Here is a 27,729-nt window from a genome sequence, read left to right as displayed (position 1 = left end):
GGCTCCTGACTGGAGGACAGACCATGCTGCTGCACTGAGCTGGAGGGAGAGAAAAGAGCGAGGCCCCCGAGGACCGCTGAGGTGGTGGCTGGCCTGTTGGTGTGCCCCTCCCACTTATCTGGCTGGCTAGCTGCTGCCTCTTCAGTTCACCTGATTGCTGTAAATATTGCTGCATTTTTTGTTGTTGTGCATGTTGATGCTCCTGTAACATTGTGTCTTTTAATAAGTGTGAAAGTATTAAAATTATCTTAACTGATTCTTGTGAATGAAATGGAAAAGTTCTTGCTTATGCTAAAACTCCTCGACACATAAATTAAGAAAGTAATGCACGCCCATCCCATTGTTGTGAGCATGATATCTCAGCAAGGCCTTGAGCGAACATACAAACGCAAGGCGGTAATTCTAGTTTCCATTCAGGTCCTTATTCAGTTCAGTTCTTTACTGGCACCAACCTCTTAACGTCAGAGTTGAGTTGTCACTAGGGACGTGTAAGCAATATAGATGTCATGTTAGTAGAGATATGGCATTACGATTACATATAATACAATCTTTACTGTTAATAAATTAAGATGTTAATAATCTGAATTTGTAACTAACGATGTGGTTTCTGTGTCTGTTCAGAATTGTTTTTCTCCATAAATTGACGCAACCTATTCTGAACATGTAATGAAACAAACCACTTGAAGATTTTAATAATTATGCTGCAGAGACCAGTAATTTAATAGTTGTGTTCTCATCCGTAATGTTTTCTCTCAGCCCCACCCGAAGGCTAAGGCGTGCTATGGACTGCGCTTCGCCCCCTGCTGCAGCCCACCCCAGTATACTACCTTAGTGGGTTCCCCTCATCTTCCTTCGTGTGGTTCCCATCCAGACTCACTGTACAGAGGCTAGCAAAGATCTGGTACCACCTACAGGTAGATAGTATAGTAGTACACTCTCAGGCAAATACTGTATGCAGCTGACTCTTTCTCACTGTTTTTTCTTTGGTCATTCATTTTGTAAAGCCCTTTGGTGTTTAAACATGTCAGAGCCTTGAATTCCCCTCTTTCTTGCCTCTTTTCTGTCAGCCACTCCTGGGTTCTCCACCCAACCCCTCCCCAACTCCCACCCTCTCCCCCTCTCATAAGAAGATGTCAGTGACCCTGACAACAGACATCCAGCAGGAGGGAGAGAGTGGGCCACACATTGAGCTCTGCAGTCGAGGCAAGACCTCCCCTCAACCACAGTGCACCAAGGAAGGGACAGGAGAGGGCCTGGACCCTGAGGATGGCTCCCCACAGGATGCACAGGTGGGAGGAAGTGACAATATACAGTAAAAGTGCTAGTAGGAACTATTTATTATCATTATTATGTGAATTACAATGATTGATTTGTTTAATAGTTTAATAAAACCGAATTCAAGGCATACAATTAGAGTGTGTTTACATGCTCTGCAATAACCTGGCTACAGCAAAATTAGCATTTGTGTTCAGCTGGTCCATAACGATGCGTCTCTCCTTCTATCAGCTATATTTTTAAGTGATATTTTAAGCGTTTTAGAGAGGAAAGGCTTATAAATACTTATAAATGCACACCATTGTTTTCTTAAAATTTTCTGTATTTTTCACACAACCGTTTTGGTTGAAAATGTTTAAAGACTTGTTTCAGTTTTAGCCACTTTGAGAGAAATCTCTGTCGGCGCATAGTACAGCTGTTGCAGTGATACTTTCACTGCTAAAAAATCTAGCACATGCATCTTTTAGAAGCCTTGTTACAAACTGCTTTAGGCATCGACATGGTCAAGAAAGAAGGGTTCTCCCGCAGAAATCTATCTATGTTGCATGATCTGTAAATGCAATACAGAGACTTGACATTTAAATGTTTATGCATTGCACCCCTATTCTATACACCCAGTCACTGATCTGAGCACATTAGCTGCCTGCATATCTTTGGAAACTCAAACAGAGTTATGATGAAACTAGAACAGTGCACTCAGTAGGGTGCATATCTCCTCCAAGTGTGTGTGTGTGTGTGTCTGGAACAACCACTGCTGTAATGTGTTTGAATGACTACAACCCACAATTGGCTAACAGCCCGTCTAGACTGCAAGTGTATCCGATGTATTTTTCAATTTATCTGGCACGTCTCAAACAGATAGGCTGTCATTGTAATCTCTGCAGATGTCTGCACCGGTTCTGTTTAGGTGTACGGATATATATCTGTACTATTTCATTATATAGCCTAGTTTATGTCATACAAATCACTTTATTCTCTAACATGAAATGTCTTAATATGCAGTGGTACAACGTGAGTGTGGTAATCTTACATGTAACTACAGTATGTATGGTCTCTTTAATCAAGTCACTATATTGTGGATTTAATGTTATCCTTATTATTAAGATTAGTAAAATAACACATTTATCTTGCAGAAACGAGCTCCTAATCACAGCCATGGCAGGAAAAGGGCCAAGGTGAGTAATTTGGTTCTAGCTATTCCCCTCCACCCCCTCCTTATCTTTAACCCCGAAACCAGATGCTTTCTAAAAGTCACCCAAATAACTTTGTAATCCTTCTCTCTGAAATAACCCCATGCTGGCTTGTTGTATAAACTTACCTTCCATTATTAACGTACTAATCCTCTCAACTACAGTAGACCACCTACTTCCTATCATCGGCTTAAAATCTTAAATCCCATGAGAAGGTTAAAAGTAGGTCTGGTAAAGTGACCTCACCCACTTAACACTGTTGATAAAGTCTATAATATAATTACTAGACGTGCAGTGGAGCAGCTGTTGAAAGTCATACCGTTGGTCTTATCTCTCTCGCGCTTGCTAATTTAGCAAGCAGCATTAAGATACAGCGTGAAGTTATTGTCACTTAAATTAAGAAACCCCTTGCAACTGCATTCTTAAACTGTAGCTCTCCTAAACTGAACTTTTTAAAATATTGTTATTTAGGTCTGTGTGCATCTTTAAAGATGCAGAGGCAGTGAAGTTCAAGAGAGTTCATAACATCCCATGCATGCCCTGCACCTAAAAATGCGTCCTGTAAAAGAGATTAGATTAAATGTTTTCACAGTGAAAACGTTTCCTCAGAGAACTCTATTATCAGTCATTATTCAGGGTGTTATAACCTTTTTTGATCTCTTATCTTACTAAAACAGAATGTAGCAATAGGACCTCATGCAATATACAGTCAGCCAACACCTAAATAATTTCATTTTCTTGAAAACAATAATACAAAAAGCAAACAGGTGGATTGTGATAATACTCTTTGTGGTGCATGTACCACGTACCGGTAGTTTAGTTGATTTTCATTGTTTATTATTTATTTCTACTTCAAGATACGTTGGTGCTTAATCAGCAGCTACCCATTCTTCATTTCATATTACCAGCAGTTTTTGAGCTGTGCTTGTTGTTAGAGGACCTTGTTTACTGTAAGCAACAATAATAAATGTACTATTATAGCAGAACACTTTTATACATATCTGCTACATTTAAAATCCCTAAAAACAAACATAATTAGCCTTTCCTGTAATATATGTGTGATTTTGTTTCAGTCTAATGCCAAACTGAAGCTGGTACGGAGTCTGGCTGTGTGTGAGGAGTCCTCTGGTCCGTTCTCCAATGATGGACCTCCAGAATCGGTACTGTTCCTGTCTCTTACCCCTAACCCCTCCCACTAACCTCTTTCCACACTTTGTGGTCAGCCTAGACTGCAATTTATTGTATGCAACTACAGTTTGTGTAAGATTAACAGTGCTTAATTGACTATACAAAATTAGAATTCAAAATGTAACCATCTTTTCTCATAGCAATGGAATGCTGTTTTCCAGGATATCATCCAGCTTCACATCAGCTGTCCATCAGACAAGGAAGAGGAGAAGTCCTCGAAGGACGAGTATGAAAATGAAGAGAAGGAGAAGAAGGACAAGGCTCCACGAAAGATGCTGTCACGTGGTAAGATGCAACTTCGGAGGTTAGATCCATTTTGTAGCCTGTAGTCTTGGCACCATGCTTTTATTTCTACACAAGACAAGAAGCTCTGTCAAGTATGTGATAATAAGTTAAGCTATAAAAAAAAAGAAGAACAGCGAACTGGTGTCTCATACTTTCTGCTTCTTATGTTTTATCCTCCTTTAACAAGAGCCATTTTAGGAGCTCTTTACGAAAGTATCACTCACTCTTTCTACTGTACACAACCAGTCTCTCAACCTTTTCTTCCTCTTGCATGTCTATTTACATTTTCCTTCTCTCTGTTAGACTCCAGTCAGGAATACACCGACTCCACGGGCATCGACGTTCATGAGTTTCTGGTCAACACACTGAAGAACAATCCCAGGTATGACTGAACACAAGACACACCGAAAAAACCACAAGATGGAATAGAGCTTAACATTTATATTAATTCATTTGGTCCTTTACATATTTGTTAATATATGACTGACCAACTGACTACTGAGATACACTAAAAAGTAAAAATCCATTCCTCGCAGCAATCTGTGGATGAACTGTTGGTCTACAATGTCTTATCTGCCCCAAAAATGCCAACATGATTTAATGTGTAAATAAGGTCTGGAAAAAAAAATGCAGTTAAAAGATCACTGTTGTAATAGAAGTGATACAAGTGCTTGCCATACATCATACCTTTTGATCTTTGGTTGGTATGCTTGCCGCACTCTAGTCACTGACACACTGCCCCTCTGATCTCTCTATCTATCTATCTATCTATCTCTCTCTCTCTCTCTCTCTCTCTCTCTCTCTCTCTCTCTCTCTCTCTCTCTCTCTCTCTCTCTCTCTCTCTCTCTCTCTCTCTCTCTCTCTCTCTTTCTCTCTCTCCCTCCCACCCCCCAACAGGGATCGAATGATGCTGCTCAAACTAGAACAAGATATCCTGGAGTTCATTAATGACGACAAGTAAGCCACATTCTTCGTAAACGCTCTTCGTTTAACGCTCTTCTGCGTTATCTTCTAAAAATATTTTGAATGCTGAATAGAAATATACCTGAATTGTAATGCAGTGTTCTAATAACATGTGCTACTTTGTCTTTTGTGTCCGCTGCAGTAACCAGTATAAGAAGTTTCCGCAGATGACGTCTTATCACCGTATGCTGCTGCATCGCGTGGCTGCCTACTTCGGCATGGACCACAATGTAGATCAGACGGGCAAGGCTGTCATAATCAACAAGACGGGCAACACACGCATGTGAGTGTAGTTCCTAACTTTGGTCCAGACTTCAGCATCTGCGGTATTTCCCATATCTTTATATTGGTATGCGTGGAATGACAGGCCAGCAACATTTAAGCAAATGGAAAGTTTGTTTCTGCTGAAGCTGTTTAAAGTTTGGTTTTAACCCATAGCTGTTAAGTAAAATAGGTGTAGGTAATAAATGTAGCATTAATGGGAATTCAGTTATTCTATAAAACTAAGACGGGTTTGTTTTCAGTCCTGGTTTAAATGGGTGTGCATACAGGTATATCGTTCTTTTCCCTTGCTCGAAATAAATTACTTCTATATAATCCTTCCAAATTGATTGGTTTTACAGTAATAATCCTTGCTTTTGGGCAAGTCATCATTCTCTCAGCTCCACTCAGAACCATTGTTTGAATCAGGAAAAGTATGAATAAAACGGTAAAGAGTAAATAATTTAACATCGATGATGTATTTAGGGGCTGATTGGAAAGCCATCAAATAACACAAATAACAACTGTTTAGTTTCAAGGATTTTAGGTTTCCTAAACTGTGACATACACTTCATCTGGTTAAAAATGGAGTTTTGCCATGTCTGGGAACAATCTTCCACAATTGTCTCTTGTTGAGGTGTTTATAATGTTAACAGCAGCCAGAAGCAGTTATTGTGTGAGGATTTGTTAATATACAGCACAAATCACCAAACTCAGAAGTGGACAAACAAAATCTGTGCAGATCTGATATTCAGATTTAGTACTAGTTCTAGTATTGACACTGTAGAAACCACTTCTAAACGAGACACTTTTTGCTGTTACCAAGCTTAAATGTTGTCTCTAATGTTAAATGTTACGCTTTGTATAGCTTTGTTTTACTATGTTACAAAGCATGGCTTTTGTTCTCTACATTTTCTACAGCCCAGAACAAAGGTTCTCTGAACACATCAAGGATGAACGTAACGTGGACTTCCAGAAGAAATTCATCCTCAAGAGAGATGATGCCAGCATGGACAAGGATGATAATCAGGTAGACTGCATTGCATACCAACACATTAGCTTACTATCTACTCCAAAAGGAGAGGGGAACAGTAGTCGAGATGTGATGGAATAGGACTGCTAATTGCCTTTTCCAGATCAGATGAAAGAGGGGAATGTCTGCCTTTGATGTCAACTTAGCTGTGAATCAAACACCTTTTCATTGTTTTAAATAAAGACGCATAACCTAAGAGAGGAGTCTTAATTGATTTATTAACGGTAGCTATGTGTAAGATGCAGAGTTTTACTGTGCGTGGTTGTAGTTGCACCGTTGAGTGTGAAACCACATCCTTTCCAACAGAGATAATAATAACTTTATTTATATAGCACCTTTTTAAAAACAAAATGTACAAAGTGCTCTACAGAGAATCAAAGAATAAACATAACTTAAATACCAGTAAACAAAAAGGACTATACCATAAAGGCAATGAATACAACAAAACCAAACAAATAACCAAAAAGAGCAAATGAAGTAGAAAACAAACAAACAAATAAATAAAATATATAAACAAAACCAGGGGAACAAAATAACTGCATAATAGATCATAAGAGATGAAAAGGAGACTTTGGCTGGTACTTAGAATAACTAATACCAGAGGAAGCACAGTCCCCATTTTTAAGTTGTGTTGAAGTCCAAACCTTTCCTGTCTCTTGGTTCAAACAACATTTTTAGATATTATGCTGATTCGGCAACCCGGGCTTCCTACATGATTTTGCTTTTGTAAAATTGTTAATGATGCAGATAGAATTGGAGAAGATGTGCTACCACTTGTCCATTTCAAATACCAGTACCACCAACACTGAGAGTGTACTAAACTATTAATAGGCCATTCGTATGCAATAACTTTCATGTTCCTGGTGCTGTCTCATATAATGACACAGTACAGTTTTAAATTGCGATGCATTTAACATCTCCTCCACCACTGGCGATTCCTCGCGTGTGAGCTACAAAACTGTGTAGCCTGGAGCAGTGCTTTTTGTGACGCAGAACGTGACTGTGCAGCCGGACTTAGTAATGACCCAAAATACACATTTAAACTCTGTATGTCAGCAATAAAATTCACAACTCCAACAATATTTATTAGTTTTAATACAAATACCTTTTCTTGTACAGACATGTAACAGTAGTTTTTGAGGTTTTCAGTGAAAACCCCCACGTTTTCAACAAGAGTTTGATCATTATAATGAAGAACAATAAACTTGCTTAGTTGTTGTCTCAACCAAGTTTCTTACCCTTCATTCCTTCCAACAATGTTTCAAGCCATGACACTTTTCTTTGGCGCCTAATGCTTGTGCATATTTGTCATTTTCCTTTGTTCTATCATGTTTGTGGTGTTAAACCTTCCCACACGGACTCCACCACTTTCAAAAATGTATTTTGCACAGTTTCCATTCTGTTTGTTTTGACGGCAAGCAGCTGCTCTACCTTGAATGCTACTGTAGTTATCATGTGACTTGTTGCTACTTATCTTCACAGCAGGTTGCACTATGTGTGACTATACATGTATTTACATAAAACATAAGTATATAATTGTGAATAGTGCAAGTTAAATTATATGTATTCATAATATTTTTTCTGATTCGATTGTTTTCCCAAATGTTAGATGCGTGTGCCGCTGCAGGATGGGCGACGTAGCAAGTCCATTGAAGAGCGAGAGGAAGAGTATCAGCGGGTACGAGACCGGATCTTTGCCCGAGAAGTAAGTATTGGACCGGGACAGGGTAACAAACACTGGGACAGATTAATATTAAACCACAATCCATTTCATGATCATTAACTGCTACCTCCAGCTCATTTAAACAGTGACAAGTCAGTATTTTTTAATCAGACAAGAATAAGAATTGTGTAGTGAGATGTGGTAATACTTCTATCTCAGAGTGGTTCCCAACATGTTTAGCTTATGACTTAATAGGAAACAATCTGTACTTCATCACAGGGTACATGCCTGTGATTTGTGAGGAGTTCATTTGAAGAAGGTTTTTTATCCTCTGTCTGTTAGATTTTATTATTTGTAGAGGCCAGAAGAGGTAAAACTATGCAGTATTCCTTTTTTCCATGCTGGTAATCATTTTGTGGGAACTTGCTTTAAGCGACATGTCACATCCTAAATATATATGCTTTCAAACTTGAAAACATCGGAAATGTTAATGTACAAATATTGTTCTTAAGTACTCCTGGATGAATGAAGCATTTCATAATGTGCAGGTGTCCTTTTTCTTACAGTCCTCTCAAAATGGATACATCAACGACAACAGGTAAGATGATTCATCCTACTGGAGACTAATGTGTGCATTTTATAAGACTCCATCTTTGCCAACTTTCCCCTTAAAGATACAGTTTGCTTGTTAGGTTTCAGTTATGAAAGGTGGAGGGCTGTATATATATATATATATATATATATATATATATATATATATATATATATATATATATATATATATATATATATATATATATATATATATATATATATATATATATATATATATATATATAAATATATATATATATATATAAATATATATATATATATAAATATATATATAAATATATATATATATATATAAATATATATATATATATATATATATATATATATATATATATATATATATAAATAAATATAAATTAGGGCTGGGCACGTTAACGCGTTATAAATGCGTTAACGCAGCAAACCATTAACAGTGACAATTTTATCATGCACATGTTTTTTTTGTTTTGCATTGGGAGGGGCTTAGCGTTACACAGCATTGATGCAGCCACCAGCATCCTTAGAATCCAATGAATGACGGCTCGTATGAGCCTCCAGACGCTCTGTCGTCAGGAGAATACAATTTTTTTTTTTTTTACGTTACTGTTTGAACATGGACAAAAGAAGGAGTCGCTTGTCCCTCTAACAGGGAAGGGACCCTTACTACTGAACAGACTGTTCATGTTGTTCCCTGATCAAATAATATGTTTCTTCTGGTACCTACAGATTTATATACTGTTGTTAACTTGGTGTTGCTCCAAGACTGCCTGTTGTATTGTTCTGATAACATTACTTTAAAATAAAAGCGTGCAATACACTAGTTTTTCATTCATTATTGAATTTGGCGCATTATGCGATTAATCGCAGTTAATCACAGAAAAATCATGCGATTAATCAGTTACATTTGTTCAACTTTGCCCAGCCCTAATATATATATATTTTTTTTTAATCTGACCACTTACAATAATGTAGCCCTTTCAAAAGGTTTTTGTTCTTTTTATTGCCAGTCAAATGATCGAGATGCATTTGCTGATGTTTCTCTCCTGTGCCAGATTTTCAGAGGTTGTTTTATGCTAGACTGTGAGGGACACACACTGTCTTTGAGGAAGATTTGTAGGTAGTGGAGCAAATGTTTTCTACAAATAAATCCGCTCACACAGCAGTAACTGTCCATCCCCAGGCACCCTGGCCATTGAGCTTGAACGATTAGGACATAATATGCTAAAAAAGAGGAAGTGGGGTGGGGTTTTCAACAGTCAAAAGTTTCTGCCTTTTGTGCGTTTTCTTTTTTTGTTGATCTTCGCAGGGGTAAAAGTTCTGCACTGTGCCTACCTCTACCTCCCCCCCCCCCTCCTTATCTCCCCCTCCTCCCCTAAACACCTCCCCCCCTCCTCCTGTTCTCCAATCCAGTCCTGTAACCCCAGCATTTTCTCCTAATGTTAACCCCAACAGACTTTCCACTGAGGGCTACTGCTCTAGCTCTCAAAAGAGGAGGCAGATCTTTAGGTATTGGGGTGCTGCTGACTTTGACTTGTGTGTTGCCATGCCCATTCTTTGAAAGTGGTTTAGTGATGATAGTGGTGACTTGTGGTGGTTTTTATTATCCTTGCTTGGCGTAGTCGGCTGATTGATGGCTATTACAGCACTGCACCGTGGGGCTTCCCATGGCCCATGCATGGCTGCTTTGTGGTTTCACTGGGAACTGATTGATCTACTTTCCCTTCCACCCATCTACCGTCAACTACATTTATTTTACACAAAGTACTGCATTACTTCCACAGTAACCTGTTTGTTCTGTGGTTGACTTAGTCTTGTAGTTTTTTGTAAACATATCATCTGTTGAGTAGTAGCACATGCAATATGTAAGCAGTACATACATGATTAATCGATTGTTTTCTTGATAAACCTTTTGGTCTATAAAATATCAGACAGTGAAAATGTTCATCACAATTTCCGAGAGCCCAAGTTGACACATTTATGTTGCGTTTTTGCTCCGACCAACATCAAATCCCAAGGATATTCAATTCCTTATTGTAGAGGATTCAGACAAAAGTGCACACACAAAATCTAATATGGATTAAAAAAAAATGCAAGTAGGTTATTTTTCCTTTTCATTATGTAGAAGTATGTTATATACAGTATATTTGGAAACATGTTATTTAGAGCTTTTAAGTGTATATACCTTCTTTTTTCCCTTTTTAGCTTTTTATATAAATCATTTTAAGACTGGACATACAAAAGGACATACAAGTTAAGAATTGTTTGTCTTTTTTACATTTTACCAAAAATGAGCTTAATTATACCGTTTACATAAAACGCATAGGTGTTAATCTTTACAGAGAACATGCTGTTCAACAAAGAAGGCAATTAAACTGCATCTGTGAGGCTACTTTAGCCGCCTTATAAAGATTGAGAGTGACGGAAAGACTCACAACAATAACACCCTAGGCTCCCCTGTTTGTGCGTGTGATGGGGAATGGCGTCGTGAGGAGAGAGTGGAGATGAAAGATCATGTGATCAACAGCAGAATCCCTGCTCATCCTGCTTTCATCTTTGTCTGCAGAGCGAAGCAAAGAAGTGTGCGCCTCCCTTTCACAGAGAACGGCAGAGCACCCACCCTTCCCTTAAAATAGGCTGTGCAGAGAGAGGACTCAAAATAGATCCTCCATTAATTACAGTCTCTCTGAAATATTTATCAGCCACAGCCACCTTCAAATACCACTCACTATCGCTAGGATTTTACAACCCATACCACATCTCCGTTCTCGTCATGGAGATTCCCACTCTAAGCCTTACATGTTTTTGAATTAATTCTTCTCTTGTTCTCTTCACACGGACATACTCTGTTTATATCCCTCTTCCAGTTGTAAGAGGGTGTTTACTTGGCTATTGTTTTTACTCTGCTGTCCTCAATGCAGAGTTGTAGGTCTCTGTTCACCTGCAGGGCTTTTCTATTTACATTACACTTAAATCTGTATCACACTTTTTCTTTCTTTTTTTCATTTTAATGTATACGTGTGCTATTTTCAAGCACAGTTGGATATATTCATGGAACAATACTATTCTTGATGCGGACATGTCAGTGGCAGACCCAACCATTCACTTGTGATGGAGGAGTTTCCCAACAGTGGTGGTTACGCTTACAGTGTGATCATTGGTTTTCTTGGCAGCTACCCTTATCCAGGGTGACAGCATCACAACAACACAATGAGTCTGTACAGTATACGGCAATATAGTTTAAAGAACCACAGTGGTGAACCAGTGGTTGCAAGTTATTTTGTAGAGTGTGTGTGTGTGTGTGTGTGTGTGTGTGTGTGTGTGTGTGTGTGTGTGTGTGTGTGTGTGTGTGTGTGTGGGAGAGTCTGAGTGTTGATGTACACCTGGTTTTGATTTACAGGTGTATGTTTGTCATTTCTTGTGCATGTGTGTATTCAAATGTATAGCACATATGTATGCAAGTGCTCATTCTGTTAAGTCTGTTAAATGAATGTTGTCTCCAGTCTTTGATGGTTTGTGTGTTGAATTCATGGATGTTTGTCTCATCTGGTGTCGTGTAAAAGTCACACCCCAGTGTTGATTGTCTGGAGCATCTTTTCTTCCTGCATGTATGTTTTCTTATGTGGATGGGAAGTGTGTGCGTGTGCGTGTGAGTGTGTGCGTGTGCGTATGCGGTTGGTGTTTAAATTTGGAAATAATATTGTTTGGTGGTTTGTTGCCTGATTTTTGTATTGTGGTTTCACTAAACCAGCCAATATGCATCTGTGTTGAATGCCCCATCCTAAATAGATGTCACACTGTCCTCTCTACCTGTTGATGACCATACTGTGCTCTTCTGCTTCTGCTCTCCCCTCTATCCTATTTGTCTTTTACTGTCCTTGTTTGTTTCCACCTACATCTTCTCTTCTTGTGCACACCTTCTCTTTTCTATATGTTCCTCACCCTACCCATGCACATTTGTCTCTCTACTCTGCTTTCAACACATCTGTGTCTTCCGACCTCTTAACACTGCTGTTACTTCACCTCTCTTTTCCCTCTTTTCCTGCACCCATCCCCACTTCATTTACTTGATTTCATCTCTTTGTCTCTGTCCTCGTTCTCCCTGGTCTGTCTTCTCTCAGAGGGAACCGTGAGAGCTCCAGCCGGGCGTCTAGCAGTCGTCAAAGCAGCACAGACAGTGACATGAAGTGCCTGGAGCCACGACCCTGGAGCAGCACCGACTCAGACAGCTCCAACCGCACCCTCCGGCCACCTGTCACTAAGGCTAGCAGCTTCTCTGGCATCTCTATCCTTACCAGAGGGGATAGCCTTGGCAGCAACAAAGGCTCACAGGGAAGCTGCAAAGGCTCTCGCTCTGGTAAGGACTGTGGAGAAAAGTGAAAGAAAAACGAGAGGCATTATGTTGTTCTAGTGTATGTGCTTGCATTAGCTACACTTTTACTGAAAAACTATCTTTACTATCCATTATAATTATTGCTGTTTAAGTGAAGCAAGTACAGCATTAACTCTCCTGTCACATTGTTCTCATTTTTTTCTCATTTTTTCAAATTTTTTGCTGGTGGTAAACCAGTACCCTCCATTCGGTAGTTCTTGAATATAATGCAACTCACACTTTTTCAGATATAATGTCCCCCAAAAAAATTGTAATCTACTATTCGAGCTAATATGTTATTTTGTTTGTGAACATATTTTACATTCCTTGAATGTTAAAACAAACAGGAATCCTTTGACATTATAATTAAACCCAGAAACAAAATATTAAACTGGAGAGAGAGGCTTCACCTCGTTGGACCCAATTATTTTGATCAGGAAGATTTTGTGGGTTTCATATCATCTTCTGCATCACTATGCCTGCCCCTAGTCAGTCCTGATGTGTGTGTCCCACCTGCAGCCTCCCAGTCAAGCCGTAGCCTACTTCCCTGCCCATCGCAACAGCCACTGCCCCAGGTTCCGCCTCAGACTGCCCTGCTGCCCACTCCACAGCAACACCCCATGGGAAACCACATGATCGCACAGGTATGAACCTTCACTAGCTGCATTTATATCCACTATCGGTAAAAATTAAGACACACTTTCAAGTTACAGAGGATCTAACTGAATCTGGTGATTTAATAGAACATCTTTAGTGATCATGTCAACCCTCCACACACTCTAAATGGGAAGACATGAATGTAATGTTGTGCCTGAGGCTGAATCTTGTCACGTGTGAGAAGAAGGTACTTTGAGCAACATTCTAAAAGTTAATTTCAATAACAACAGACAATTCCTCCCTTTTTTCTCTCTGAGTTGTAGTAATGACATCTCACTTTGTAAACACGGTTGGATTGCTTTTTGTGTAATATTTAGAAACTAAATTGGATTTCTGTTCATTAACAATTTCTCCGCTGTGTTCTAACCCACATCTTTCTTATTTCTTCATTTATTTATTTTTTTTATTTATTTTATTCCCTTCTATTCACCTGCCTCTAACTCCTTCCCTCCCTCTCATTGGCTTGCTCTACTCTATCTGTGCTTTGCCTCTTTATTTCCTCCCTTTTTCTGGTGGTGTGTATAGCCAGTGGCATCTCTGCAGCCCTCTCAGCCTGTCTCCTACTCCAGCCCTTCCTGCCCCCAGGTTCTCCTGCCAGTTTCTCCTCCCCAGCAGTACACAATGGTACTGACGCCTCTTGTAGCTTCATCTTGAAATATTCATTTAGTTATAGACTGCATTACTGACACCCTCACACTTTGCATGTAGCTATTGCCTTTTTTTTCTGCTAGAAAGTTTTTCACTCTCATACCTTGTTTTCATTCACATTTAGTTTTTAACAACAGTCGTAGAAGAATTATGTCTTTGCTCCTCTGGGCCATTCAGGTCGTGTTTTGGCAAGATAAACCGCTTCTGCCTGTACGTCAATTAAAGCCAATGTGACTTTATACGGCTTGAAAATGTGGCAGCTGTGCAGTGCAATTCTTTATTTGCTTAATTATAATAGTTTAAATACATTTTCTTTCCTTTTCGATGTGAACAATGTTTTGGGTCCCACCAGAATTTTATTTAGGATTCCCTTTTTTGGGAAACAAATTTATGAATGTTACTGTTTAGTTTTTTTATTATTACACAGGTTTGTGTTAAGACGTAACAAACTTATATAAACTTGAACCATTACCTCCCAGAACAAGCTATATCTATACAGTTTAGAGATTTTTATAGAATTTGAGAACAATTAGAATTTGTTTAAATTGTGTAGTATTCACTTTCACGCAATTATTGAAATTGCTTGCAATCCTGTTTTTATTATTGTACTAGATTCAGAAAGAAAACGATGGTATCAAACCTCTCATCTGACTCTTTGAAAGATTATGGATGTTTTTTTTTCTTTCATACTTTTGTCTAATGTGCTCTCACACTGTTTTTAATGTAGCATTATGGCTTTAGGGATCACTTTGACTCTCTCAAACCTCAGTTAGACCTTACGCCGTGACTTCAAAATTACAAGACCCACTGACCTATAGAGACCAGCAGCAAACAAGACGTATAGCTTTATCGACGGATATATAAAGCTACATGTATAACGCAGCTTCATATTTATATATAATGCATACAGTGACTTGCTGTACTTTATGGCTAACAAAGCTTGCTAGTGTGAGTACTGTCTTTGAGTGTAATTTGCAGTTAATTGTATCATACATGTTGTATTAAATACTGTGTATTCTAGATTCATACTAATCATTTGGTACTTGTATTTATTGTTTTGGCAACAATCAAAACCCACCAATGACATCATTCCAATTCCTCACAGGGAGAAGAGCTGGCCCCCCAATTCACCCAGATGACGCTGAGTCGGCAGGGCTCCAGTGACAACCCTGAGCCTCCGCCCATGTATCAGGCTCCTCCCACAGTGCTGACCCAGCACCCCCCTCCTCAGACCAGCTACATCATGGCTACCACGGGTCAGCCTATGCCGCCTCCGTCTGGTTACCAGCCTGCCACTGGACACCCCCATCCTCCACCTCCACCGCCTCCTCCATCCCAGCCTGTCATGCAGGCCCCTCCACCCCCACAAGGCTACATGCAGCCCCCTCCACCTCAACAGGTATGTCATTCTCCACAGGTTGTGATATATAAAGGCATCAGACATGGGGTAAAATCCAGTTCTTAAAACTTTTTAAGTTTTGTTTGAATGCCATACGAGTACCAGATAGAAGCAGTATTTGTCAGAAAGTGATAGTACTATACCTGTGAAGCATTTTATTACAATTTTGGGACCTCACCTGCCCCCCAATTTGATATTGTATTGGCTTTAACATATGTTACATATATTTTGTATTATCTTTATAGTAGTAATGTCTTTTGTATTGCAATAAAGGCATGCATCATTCACAGGCATTCATAAAAGAGAAATAGATACATTAGAAGAAACACAAAAATAAACAACATTTGACTGCGATGTCTCATATTTCTCTGGCTACCGTACTGGACAATTAAAATGTATTGTGACGTGGTCATTTGATATCAATTTAATTTATTATCTTGGCTGTTGTCTACTTCACTGTACATAATGACCCCCACATTCAAAAGGTTGAGTGCCTTTTTTTACTTCACTTTATTTTGTGTATAGAAGAGTTGCATTACTGCTGTGGAGAAACACGATTCCAGGAAGAACTGATAATTTGAATGCTAATCGTTTCTGGCACCAGAGGACTTGCGTGTTGTTGATTTCATGGAGGAAACTGCTATCTGTGCTGGAAGCATTAAATTAGTTAATTCCACCGATGTTATGCATTTAGGAAAGTGTTAATTTCTCCATTTTTAGGTTGTATTTCATTTCAAACACACTGACACCATCTCCGTTCATATCAGACTGTTCTTGCTTCCTTGAGATTTTTGCCACGGTTGAAGATAATGTTCTTTACACCTCATATTAATGAGTGTTAATGTAAAGATTTGTTAATGAGAAGGTAGAGGACACAGTTTGATCATCGCTGTAACATACAGACACAGGGATAAAGCTTGACTGCTTTCTTTTTTGTAGTATTAGTGACACAACAGTCTTATGGTGGTTTTCCATTACAGGAAATCAGGTTTGTTAGGTTGGTTTGACAAGGGTTACACATCAACTCAATTTATTCATCACTTTTTACAGTAAAGGGGTACAGGGAAGTAACTACTGATAGATTATTGCAATTGGACATTTGAGAGTGGCTGAACTATGTTTTCTGGTGCTATAAAGTAAGATACATTTACAGCAATTACAGTTAAACAACATCTACATGGTATTATTTTCCTGGTACGAGGAATTAGTAACTGGTTTAATAAGCCAGCCAGCTCTACCCACAGCAAATACATTGTCTATTCATTTTCTACATATAAACTTACTAAAAAACAACCTACGTTGTTGTTCATCAGTGTCAATGAATGGAAAAATAGCAGTTAATGCATCCTCATTCAAATGTAGGTTCATGGAAATACTGTAGGTGTCACATGATACACCTTTGTCTCCAGTCTTTCTAGCCACTGTAAAAATGGAAATGCTTTATTTTGAACATCTGCCATTTTTTGTCATATTTCCTAGTTTCCTGGAAAGAACTAGGGTCTTCACTCACCACTCAGCACTGCCTGTGGTGAAACACCATGGATGACAACAAAACAAAAGAGAGACTCTCTTAAGTTGAAATAAAACAAATGCACATAAATTAGGTAAACTGTGGCTAAGTGGTTAGCATGCCTGTCTTTCAATCAGAGGGTTGGTGGTTTGCGCCCCGGCTCTGCTAGTCCATGTCGTTGTGTCCTTGAGCAAGACACTTAACCCCTAATTGCTCCCCGTTGCTGTGTCTACGGTGTATAGAGCAAAAATGTAAGTCGCTCTGGATAAATGCGTCAGCTAAATGTAATGTAATGTAAATAACATAACTAGTCTCATCCTCCGTCTTGCCGTGTATGGTGTTTCACTGCAAGTCGGTGCTCAGCCCCTACTTACTCTCTCATTCAATCATTCACTCACTCACTCATACGCACACACGTATTATTTTACTCTTTTGAAATTACATAGTCCATTCTCGGAAATTACGAACCAATAAAATAACACGTAACTGTAATCACTACCCAGTGATGCATAAGCACCATAAGTATTATAAATTCAAAGAGCAACACCACAGGGATGTGATTCCTGTGAAGCAGCAGGATTCAGCCAGTGGGGGAGTTTGGTCCTCGCACCCATAGCGCCGCGCCACATTCTTCTGATTGCAGAGGCGGTGAGAATAATGAGTTCTCTCACTCTCTGTCACTCACACGTTTCTTTCCCTCTCTCAGGCTTCTGCTTGAATCCATAAAGTAGTTATTATAATTCATTTGAGCAGAGAGGACTAAATTGACCTGGCCATTAAACACCCCGTGGGAGACATTAGGCCCTGTAATGTTGCTCCGGGGCTAAGTAGTAATGGAAGATGGTCTGTTTAGTAGAGTTTTTAATGGCTGAAGTGACTAAATTACTTTTTTTTAATTGGTTAAAGTGTTGTGTTCATATGAAGGCAATCTGGGGGTCACTATTATCTCCTTAAAGCAGGTTTTCAAATAAAGAATCCAAACCATAATGAAGTATGCTATCACAGGGCCAGAGTGACTTTTTCCATATGGAGAGAATTTGCTGGAATCAGATCCACATTTTAAAGTATTCTAACAGCTCTGCAAACCAGTTGTTATAATGTTTTGTGTGTTTCTATTTCCACATCTGCTAGCTTATGGGACTGTATCATTGAATATACCTTTATGTGTACACACATTTACGATCTTACAAATAGTTTTGACATGTTACTGCACTGCGACACCTGTTTTGTTTTTTTATTGACGCCACAACAACCATAACATTCTCGTCAACGTGATTTCTCACCTGGAGAAACATCCACTTGGACTTAAGGATGAACTGATTCGATTTTGAAGTTCAAAGGTCAATGGGACATCACGTCCATCCCATTCTCATGAATGCAATATTTCGAAAATGCCTGGTGGGGATTTCCTCAAATTTGGCACAAACCTGAACTTTAATTTGTAGGATGAACTGATTTAGAATTTGGGGGTCAAATGCCACTGTGACCTCACAAAGGATTCATATACTGAATTTGACAATGTCAGACACATTTCTAATAGGATAAGAGAATGAAGTGATGACATTAATGTAAACCGCAACTTGACTGGCTTATTTTTATTTTTTTAATAGCTCTTTTTTCCTGCCTTAGTAGTCCCAAGCGCTGTCCTATAGTCAGTGTCTTTTTATGCCTTTTATCTTCCTACACACCTTCATATACTTTATCGTCTCTCTTCGATTTCCAAAGAGTATTGGCTGGGAGAGGAAGATGTTGCTCAATGTGTGGGTGGCCGAGTGCAAATATTGACACAGCTGCAGTTTCTAGATGGGCTGAATGTTGTCATGTATGCATATGAAGATGGAGGCAGGAACTATCGATCCTACTAACATTCAACTTCCTCTCGGATTGTCCATTTGATGTCTTGTGTGGAAACTGTATGCTCCATTTAGCCCAGCTGTTCAAGCTTCAACGTTGGACACTTAGACTGCTGTAACTGCTTCTATTGAACATTCCTTGTGCACATCACTGTTAATGTGTTGAACACTGACAAGGAAGCAAATAATTGAGTTCTATCGGAATTGTCTGGAATCTTCTATAATCAATATTTTATCAACAATGGATCACATGACGGCTTATGTGCAAGCCGTTGCACGTCGTTATGAAGCCGCAGCTCAATGTGGCGCAACAAAGCTATATAGTAACTTCCAAGACATTGGTTTGGTTTTCCGGTCCAATACTTGAATGTTTTGACTGGCAACAGGCCTGTATGTCTATGTTGACTGTTAACACTTTTAATTGTATTAAGCAGTAGGCAGTAGTAACTGCTATCTACCTGTCCTACATCGGACATACAAAACGGTGGGTACAAACTGCTGAACATAGTGGAGCTTTTAGCAGCTGAAGCAATTTCCCTAAATAGATAGTGGCGACAAAAAACAAAGGGAAAAGTTGAGACAATATTGGACTTAAAATCATGAGATGGACAGATAATAATTGACAATAAATTTTCCAGTGGCAGGCCGTGCATTTTATACCTAGGCCTGCTGTGATATCGTATACATAAATACGCACATGACGGGATGCTGTTTAGGCCAGCAGAGAAGGCTTAGCAGGCCCTGACGGCCCGCCACTGGTGTTTTCGATACCATGAAAATATAGATGGGTGTCCCCTGGTATTGCCTCTGTGCCATGTGTGAACAGGGTTGAAGACGCACAAAGCAATTATTCATCTCTCATCTTTGTTTATTTATTAATCTCTAAATATTTGTGTTGTTGCTTCTCTTCAGATACAGGTGTCCTACTATCCTCCTGGTCAGTATCCCAGCTCTGGCCAGCAGTACCGTGTGCCCCAGCCCATGGCCCACCAGGTGTCTTATCCTGCCCAGCGCACACAACCCATGCCTCAGCCCACACAGCAGTCAGGTCAGTACTTTTTGTTACGTTGTACTGTAGTTAACTCAATTTAATATAGATAACTACATAAATACTTTTAATATAATTTCTGTGCATTTTTTTTAAATCAATACATACACTGTATTTAGGGTTGCATATTGAGAATGTTGTCACTGGAAATCAGTTTAGAGGTATGCAAATTTAATATAATTTTTTTTTTACTTATTAGGAGGATAATGTATCCATATCAAGTTATTACACAGACACAGTCCACTTGATTTTGTAACTGTTGCATGTTGTTACGTCAGCTATAAACTGCAAAATCATGCTCAGTTTTAAGTCTACCAGGTGAAAGGTTGATTTTTAAATGACCTTGTCCCTCTATTGTTCTGCCAAGTCAAACATGCACGGACCAAAATAGAGCTCGTCTCTTTCATTTGGGGTCTGCCAAGGACAGGTTGTCTGTGTTTGTACATTAACTGACAAATCAGATGTATCATGAACCTTGCAGTCAGTGTGACTTTACATCAATCTATGACTGCTGCCTGGGTTGAAATATGAGTTTTGTGATATTGAAGATTTCTATTTAACATACTGTACTTAACTTGAAACTTAATTGGTATAACGTCTGTTTGGTTTTTGAGTTCCTCTAAAATAACTTCTCGATATTGAAAGCATTGATTTGTGTCTTTATATATTCATAGAAAAACCTAAAAAGTAAAGAGGATGTCTAGTTTTTCTTTTTGCTCAAAAGCCAAAATTGTGGTTACTTGATGTTAGTTGCGTTAGAGTTTCTCAGCAACTCAAAAGCAGCCCGGAAAACACTTCACTCTGGTTGAAAACAATTACAAAAAGATGCAAACTGTTTTGTTCTATGTTGGTTGAAGTCAACTCTACTTTTGTCCAGTATCCTGTACAATGTCTTTATCCTCAAAGCCAAAGGACTTTACCTGTCGTCTTTTTTTCCTCTTCTTTTGTATTGTACTCTCTTCCTTTAACACACTGCTCTAATTTCTCTCCTCCAATTGTTGGTGTATTGTCATCAGGTCTCCAGACGATGATGCCCAGCCAGCAGCCGAGCTACCAGGGTATGATGGGTGTGCAGCAGCCCCAAAACCCTGGTCTGCTTAATTCCCAGAGGGCAGGCATGGGAGGACAAATGCAAAGCATAATGGTTCAGTACCCACAGATCCCATCATATCAGGTATCAACAGTTAAATCAGCTTTAAGACAACATTTGTAAAGGACGCAAACAAACCGTTTCATTGTTATCAGTAAGAAAATAAGGCTTGCCTGATGTGCTAATAATTGTAGCTCCACCAGTTACCATATACATGTGGCTGATCATACCAGGTTAGACCGCTCCATCTAGAGATCATTTAAAGCAACAGATAATGTTGATGAGTCAGACAAAGCTGAATGACCATTAATCTTGATCAACATGAATGTGAATGATGGATACATGATCAGAAATCATGTACGTCCTTACCCCAGAGTCATGGGATTGCAGCTCAATATGAAGTTCTGAGCTCACTGACCTCTGACCTCGCTTCTTGTGGTGGTCAGAGTTAAGGAAAGCTGCGCTTTTCCAGGATAGTTTAGTGCATGTGGGTCATAAATATTTATATAATGCGTTGTTGAAAGAATACCCATATCTTTTTTTCCATCAATCTTTTGTTCTTATTGGTTTCATGAGAACTTTCCATACTATTTTTGTATTCTTGGGATTTCTGCCACCTTGAGAGGTTGCACATTTGTCCTGCTGTAAATCTCAGGATCCCCAAAAATATATAATTCCGCCTTTTGTAGGCGTTTGGGACATGTTGTCAGGAGTGTTTTTTTGTAGGTACAGACTTTTCTTTTATGTGTAAAATATCTGACCAGTGATTGTGTGTTGTTTTAACATATAAATAATGTCATTCGTCGACATCATTCTCCCCACATTCAGCAACTTTTTTTTTGCAACTAATACTAGTCTATAGTATTAAACAAGTAGTCTAACTGAATTTTCCAGGTTCCAGTGGGAAATGAAAACCAGCAGGTGGTGCAGCAGCAGTACCAGCAGCAGGTGATGGTGCCAGTCAGCCAGTCAGTCCAGGGGCCCATGCCGGTCTACTACAGTGTTATCACTCCCACACAGCAGAATAGCACAAGGTATATCTGAATACATCATATTCACACAAATGAGTTGGCAATAGTATTCAACCATTTCAAACCGTCACAATAACTGTTAAGATATATGTTGTGTGCATGTTGTAGCAAAGTTGTGTACAGATGTGATATACTTACAAATTACCACAAAAAAACTTGACACCTTGGTAAACATGTGATATTCAGGATTTTCATAATCTTCTGGGCAGGTTGTGTGGGCCTCTATCCTCCTGTACGAGTGTCTTACCTTTGCCCATGCATTTATCTTCTCCGTCTAATCCTGCAAGCCCGTCAGTCGGTTACCTGCAGCCTCCCAGCTCCGAGCAGTATCAGATCACACAGTCGCCGTCCCCTTGCAACCCTCAACAGTTGCAGCAGCAATATTCAGGTGAGACTTGGGTGTCAAGAAGTAGTAAACTAGCCATTAGTAAAACATTTAATAAATAATAGATGAAAATAATTTTAGCTTTTTTTTTGAAAATATTTAATTTTTCTTTAATTAATTTGATCTTATTTGTTGGCATTATTCTCCCAAAATGAATGCTGGGAGTATTTTGCAATTCAGTGATAACCAGCGTGCACCAAAATCAGGTGAAAGGTATTTGGGGTAAAGTTCAGACAGAGGTACTCAGGTTTCACATGTTGAACTTTTAAATCGATGTCTGTAAAAAGGTAATGTTTGAAGAAATCAGAGAACCTGCATGTCAGGAAGGCCTTGTGCTCCCATTTGACCTTAAGTAAATGTTGATGGTAATCATGGTCACTTCATCCTTTCAACCTCTGCTCTTGTTTGTGCCACATACTCAGCTGATGTTTTTCAGTTTCTCACACGTTTATGTTGGTAATTTGCTTTAAAAGTTACATTTCAGGCTCTGTTTTCAAACTTTAGATGGATAAATATATACGTTGTTCATCCCCAGGGGGGAATTGTAGCAATTTGTAACAGCAGCAAACAAAGTTAAGTAAACACATACATTTTAAGTATGAAAAATACTCAATATATAAAATACAATAAAATAGCAGAGCCGAACATATTTAATTTAAGAAAATTAAATAATAAAGAAAAGGCAAAAATGCAAATTATATACAGTGTATATAAATTATATACACTGTATATTAAGTATATACACTATATACTGTGAAATAGAAGTGTATATACTGTGAAATATAATAGGTGTTAAATTAATGAACTAAACTACAAAAGCAGTGTTAGGGTTATTGATATTGATTTTTAATCTCCTTAAAGATGTAATGAATTGATAAAGTGCTCTTTTGTTTTAATCTCAGTTGCTAACCAATTCAAAGCAAACCCTAATGCTTACCACTGTCCTTGATCTACTATACATACTTCAATACTTTACTTATACTTCCAGATAAACTAACTACTTTTACATTTACCTTTTACAATTGAGCCACAGAGAAAATAAACTATATAGAGCAATATCTTCTCATTTATTATTTAATCACCTGTCTCTTTGTGTGATCTCTCAGGAGTACCGCCTCCTGGGCCTGGGGTGATGGTCATGCAGCTCAGCGTCCCCAATGGACCACAGCCTTCCCAGAACCCTCCTCTGGTCCAGTGGAACCCATGCAAGTACTACAGCATAGAGCAGAGGCCCAGCAAGCCAGGGGAGCTGTACAAACCGGACAACACTCCACAGGTACACACAAATGCACATGAAGGGCTTCTCGACAAGTGGGCAACATTATTTTAAATAAATGTGAAGGATCTCATGAATCTAGATTGTAACTGCAACTTAGTACAGCCATTTATCTTCAAGTACGGTATTAATTAATTGGTCGCCTCCTAGTGGTCAACATGAGGAATGACACTGACATGACCTGTGTGTCACACTATTTCATATTTGTCCTCTTCTCTTTGTGTCCAGGCCAGCACTCAGCTGACGAGTCCCCTGGCCTCCCCCACTCAGTCTCCCACCCCGTCTCCCTCCGGCAGCGTCAGCAGCGTCTGTCCCGGCCTGGGACCATTACCCCTCATTTCCCAGTTTCCTCGGCCAGGAGGACCAGCTCAAGGTACACATGAACATGAGGCATGAAAGCTTATTTGCATGTGGCCAAAACTACAATATAGGAACCAGGTTGTTTCAGGTTGCTCCTTTTTAGTTCACAGGCAAATAAACATGAACTTCTGTTCCAGCTGTTTCCTCGAACCCATGATTAGCCTTCTAAACATGGTGAGGTGGCTTTTGGCCCTGAGCCAATAGCCTCAGTAGGTTCACAAACCTCCTGTACCCACACATGGCTTTACCTCAACTTGTCCTTTGACCGATATTCACACACAGAGCAACATACCTTTTACTGATAAACTGACCCACTATTTGGAATGCATGATTAGACATACAGGTATAGTCTTGCATCAGTCTACAATCCACGTCTGATCATCATGACGCAGGTCTTTATTGGTTTATCTTCAAAACACCCACATTAGAAAAGACTGTAGTTAAGAGCTAACTTCGGCCCTCTGACCCGTTTCAACACTTGTGTTGAAAGAGAATCTTGAATGTGAAATTGATGCCAGTTCCATTAAAACGATCACTCATCTTCTTTTTGATTGATCTATGTAAATGTATTTACATTGTTCACAATGTGTGGTAATAGGGTTCACCTGAACTTTCTACTGAGGCAATAACTCTAAATAAATACAAAAGTTCAGGATTGATCATTCTAATTTTAACCTGTGAGTTATATTGTTAAGGTGACGGGCGCTACTCTCTGTTGGGACAGCCGCTCCAGTACAGCCTGTGTCCTCCCCTCATGCATGGCCAGTCCTCCTACAGCTCCCATCAGGTCAGTGCTGGCAACCCTTTGTACTAATATACTTCAAATACTTGTACATGTTGAGGTTGTGATATTGACAGGTCTTGGTATTCTTTTAAATAAGCCACTTAGTTAGCCAATAGGCATGAAGAACTTGCTCTTATTGACGAGACATTTCCAGCATGTATTTCATTTTATTTCTGGCTTAAATAGAGCTAGAACACTAGACATTTTATTAAATATACCACCAGGCAGGCAACCTTGTTTTCTGAGTTATTTAGATTGGACTCCAGAAGGCTTAATGCTGCTAGTACTTACTTTTACATTATTGGTCAAATTGTACTCGAGCTGGTTGGTCAGGAAGTGGTCATTACTAAAAAGGATCAATTATATTTGATGTTGATGGAAGAACAGAAGGAAATATATGATATTGGTAAAAATGTTTGTTTTAACTGACCAACTAGTCACCACAAGGTATGTGTGTGTGTGATTGCCTTTATCCCCATCTAGTGTTTTATTGTGGAACTGTAATAACCTCATAATATCTCTGTTGTTATGCGTTCAGGTCCAAGGAGTAATGAAGCACGGAGCACGGGGGAAAAAACAAACACTCAAATCTGCATCGACAGATCTCGGCACAACTGATGTTGGTAAGTTGGAGATGCGTCATCACAGACCATAATATCACCTGCCACTGTTCCAACATTCTGTCTGCCGGTATAGTTACACTCACTATGTGACACGTTTAAATAATTTGATTAGCTGTGTGTGTGTGTGTGTGTGTGTGTGTGTGTGTGTGTGTGTGTGTGTGTGTGTGTGTGTGTGTGTGTGTGTGTGAGAGAGTGAGTGGGAGATATCAGCCTTATAGCTGATTTTCCTGTATTGCTTTACTCACAAACTCCTCCATCTGGTGTGGACACCATTAAATATACCGTGAGTTGCTGAGATGATGCTGACACTCGCTCTCAGCACTGCATTCAAGTTTTGCTCAACAGCCGTTGAAAATACGCCAAATTGGATTGCAGTATCTTGCGGCCTCAGAGCTGTCCCTAAGCTAAAAGTGTTAAGCTGACACAGACGAGCAAACGCACATAGCGTGTCTCTGGAACAGGTGCTTCAAGTGTACAAAGACACAGCCGGGGCAATCACAGCTGCTAACATCTCCTGTCTCTCTCTGGCTCTCCTCGTCTTTTCTTTGTCCAGTGGTGAGTCGAGTACTCGAGGTAACGGACCTGCCAGAGGGCATCTCACGTCCAGAGGCTGAAAAGCTCTTCAACCAGCTGTCGATGTGCGGTGCCAGGATCCAGTGGCTGAAGGAGCCCCAGGGAGGCCGAGGAGGAGGCTGCGGCCCCTGTGCGGGTGCGGGGCCCGCCAGGCTGGGAGCCACCGCTGGGCTCATGGCCAGCGTGGGACGGACGGGCGACGGCAACGACCCGGCTCACCTCTACACAGTAGTGGCGGTGTTCCCCAGCACCATGGCTGCCCAGAGTGCTTCCTTCAAACTTAACAACAGCGGGGCGAGCCTCTTCAAACTGAGGGCTGCCAAAAAGAACTATGACCTGCGTGTGCTGGAGAGAGCCAGTTCTCAGTGAAAGGAAAAGAGAGAGAGAGGGAGGAAAGAAAGAAAGTGAAAGAGACAGACCGAAAGAGAGACTCTTAGTGGAGTGGTGGAAAAGGAAGGAGGACTGAGGGGGACTGCTCTTGGTGTACAATTTTAAAATCAAAACAACAAAAAAAACTACTTGAGTTAAATAATGTGTCAAATGTATAAAATGAAAGAAGGTGTGAATTATGAGGTGGCTGGTATTTGGTTGCAGGTATGATTTTGTTGTTTGTTTTTATTCATTGTTTTTGTTTTGTATTTATATGGCAGAAGAGCACACAAGACACACGAGCATGTGTTTCACTGTTGCCGTGGAATGTGTGCTGCCATTATACAAAAACACATGAAATGCCACACACACAGACACACACCGCAGAAGACACAGACAGACACACAAACGCAGGCAACAGGGTCACGTAGCACACAACAAAAACACACTGGACAGTCGACCTCAGTCAAACCTTTTTCTCCTCCCTCCGCTCCCCAGCCCTTCCTCCTTTTTCTGCCAACGCTTTCGCTCCTTCCCCAACTCGCCACCCAGCCGTCTCTTGATCTCACATATTTATACATTTTCATACGCACAGTTGCGCACTCTCTCGGCTTTCCCTCATCGCTCTCTTTTCTCGCCATGCCTCATACTGCCGCCTATCTTCCTCTGCTCCTCCATCCCTCTCATGGACTCACTGCTCTCTCCACTCCTGCTTTCTGTTTGCCTTACTACTGTTGTGGGTTTCTGTATTGCGCTGTTTTTTTTTCTTTCTCAGAAGTTTTTTTTTCTTTTTTTGTTATTTGGGATTCAATATATTTATATAAGTGATGTAAGGAATAAAAGAAATCTATATATTCAGTGATTTTTCTTTCTTTTCCCTGAGTGAAAAAGTTTAGGTCTTCCTTTTATCTTTTACTCCTTCCCTCTTCATCCCCCTCTCCTCTTTCCTAGTTTCCTCCTTCCTGCCCTCTACCTCACTTCTTCGGTCCTCTCCTCTCTCCCAAACCCCCCACCCCGCTCCACCCCGCTCCACCCCGACACCCCTTTGTGTTTGCGTTTTTTTGTTGACAACTGTGCAGAACGTATCAGAAGAAGTAGTTAAAGTGCACAATGATTGCATATGTCTACTGTAAATTTTATTTAATCTGTTATTTTTTGTTTGTTTTTAAAAATATAAAAGTCAAGAAAAAATCTATCAAAACATCTTCTGTGTCATGTGGTTCATTGTTTAGCTTTATTGTAGCTGACCCTGAAGTTTGAGCTGTGTGTGTGTGTGCGTGTGTGTGTGCGTGTGTGTGCGTG

At 39.7% G+C, this 27,729-nt stretch overlaps 1 protein-coding gene across 1 annotated transcript; it reads left to right on the top strand.

The window, feature by feature from the left end:
• Nucleotides 1-1,130: 1,130 nt before the first annotated feature.
• Nucleotides 1,131-27,545, top strand: r3hdm2 (R3H domain containing 2; the record flags this gene model as incomplete). The annotated part of the gene is made up of 24 exons (XM_079217781.1): nt 1,131-1,289; nt 2,409-2,450; nt 3,539-3,625; nt 3,815-3,938; nt 4,242-4,320; nt 4,836-4,895; nt 5,044-5,184; nt 6,084-6,192; nt 7,805-7,900; nt 8,407-8,456; nt 9,905-9,958; nt 12,571-12,806; nt 13,341-13,465; nt 14,004-14,102; nt 15,232-15,525; nt 19,801-19,936; nt 20,953-21,110; nt 21,921-22,060; nt 22,345-22,445; nt 23,549-23,718; nt 23,947-24,091; nt 24,774-24,865; nt 25,401-25,485; nt 26,039-27,545. The coding sequence occupies 24 exons, from the start codon at nt 1,131-1,133 to the stop codon at nt 26,425-26,427; spliced, it is 3,171 nt and encodes a 1,056-aa protein (XP_079073907.1). The 3' UTR covers nt 26,428-27,545.
• Nucleotides 27,546-27,729: the final 184 nt, after the last annotated feature.

The sequence above is a fragment of the Taurulus bubalis genome (assembly GCF_910589615.1).
Source record: "Taurulus bubalis genome assembly, chromosome: 5".
NCBI lineage: Eukaryota > Metazoa > Chordata > Actinopteri > Perciformes > Cottidae > Taurulus > Taurulus bubalis.
This window is presented reverse-complemented; position numbering and strand designations above follow the sequence as displayed.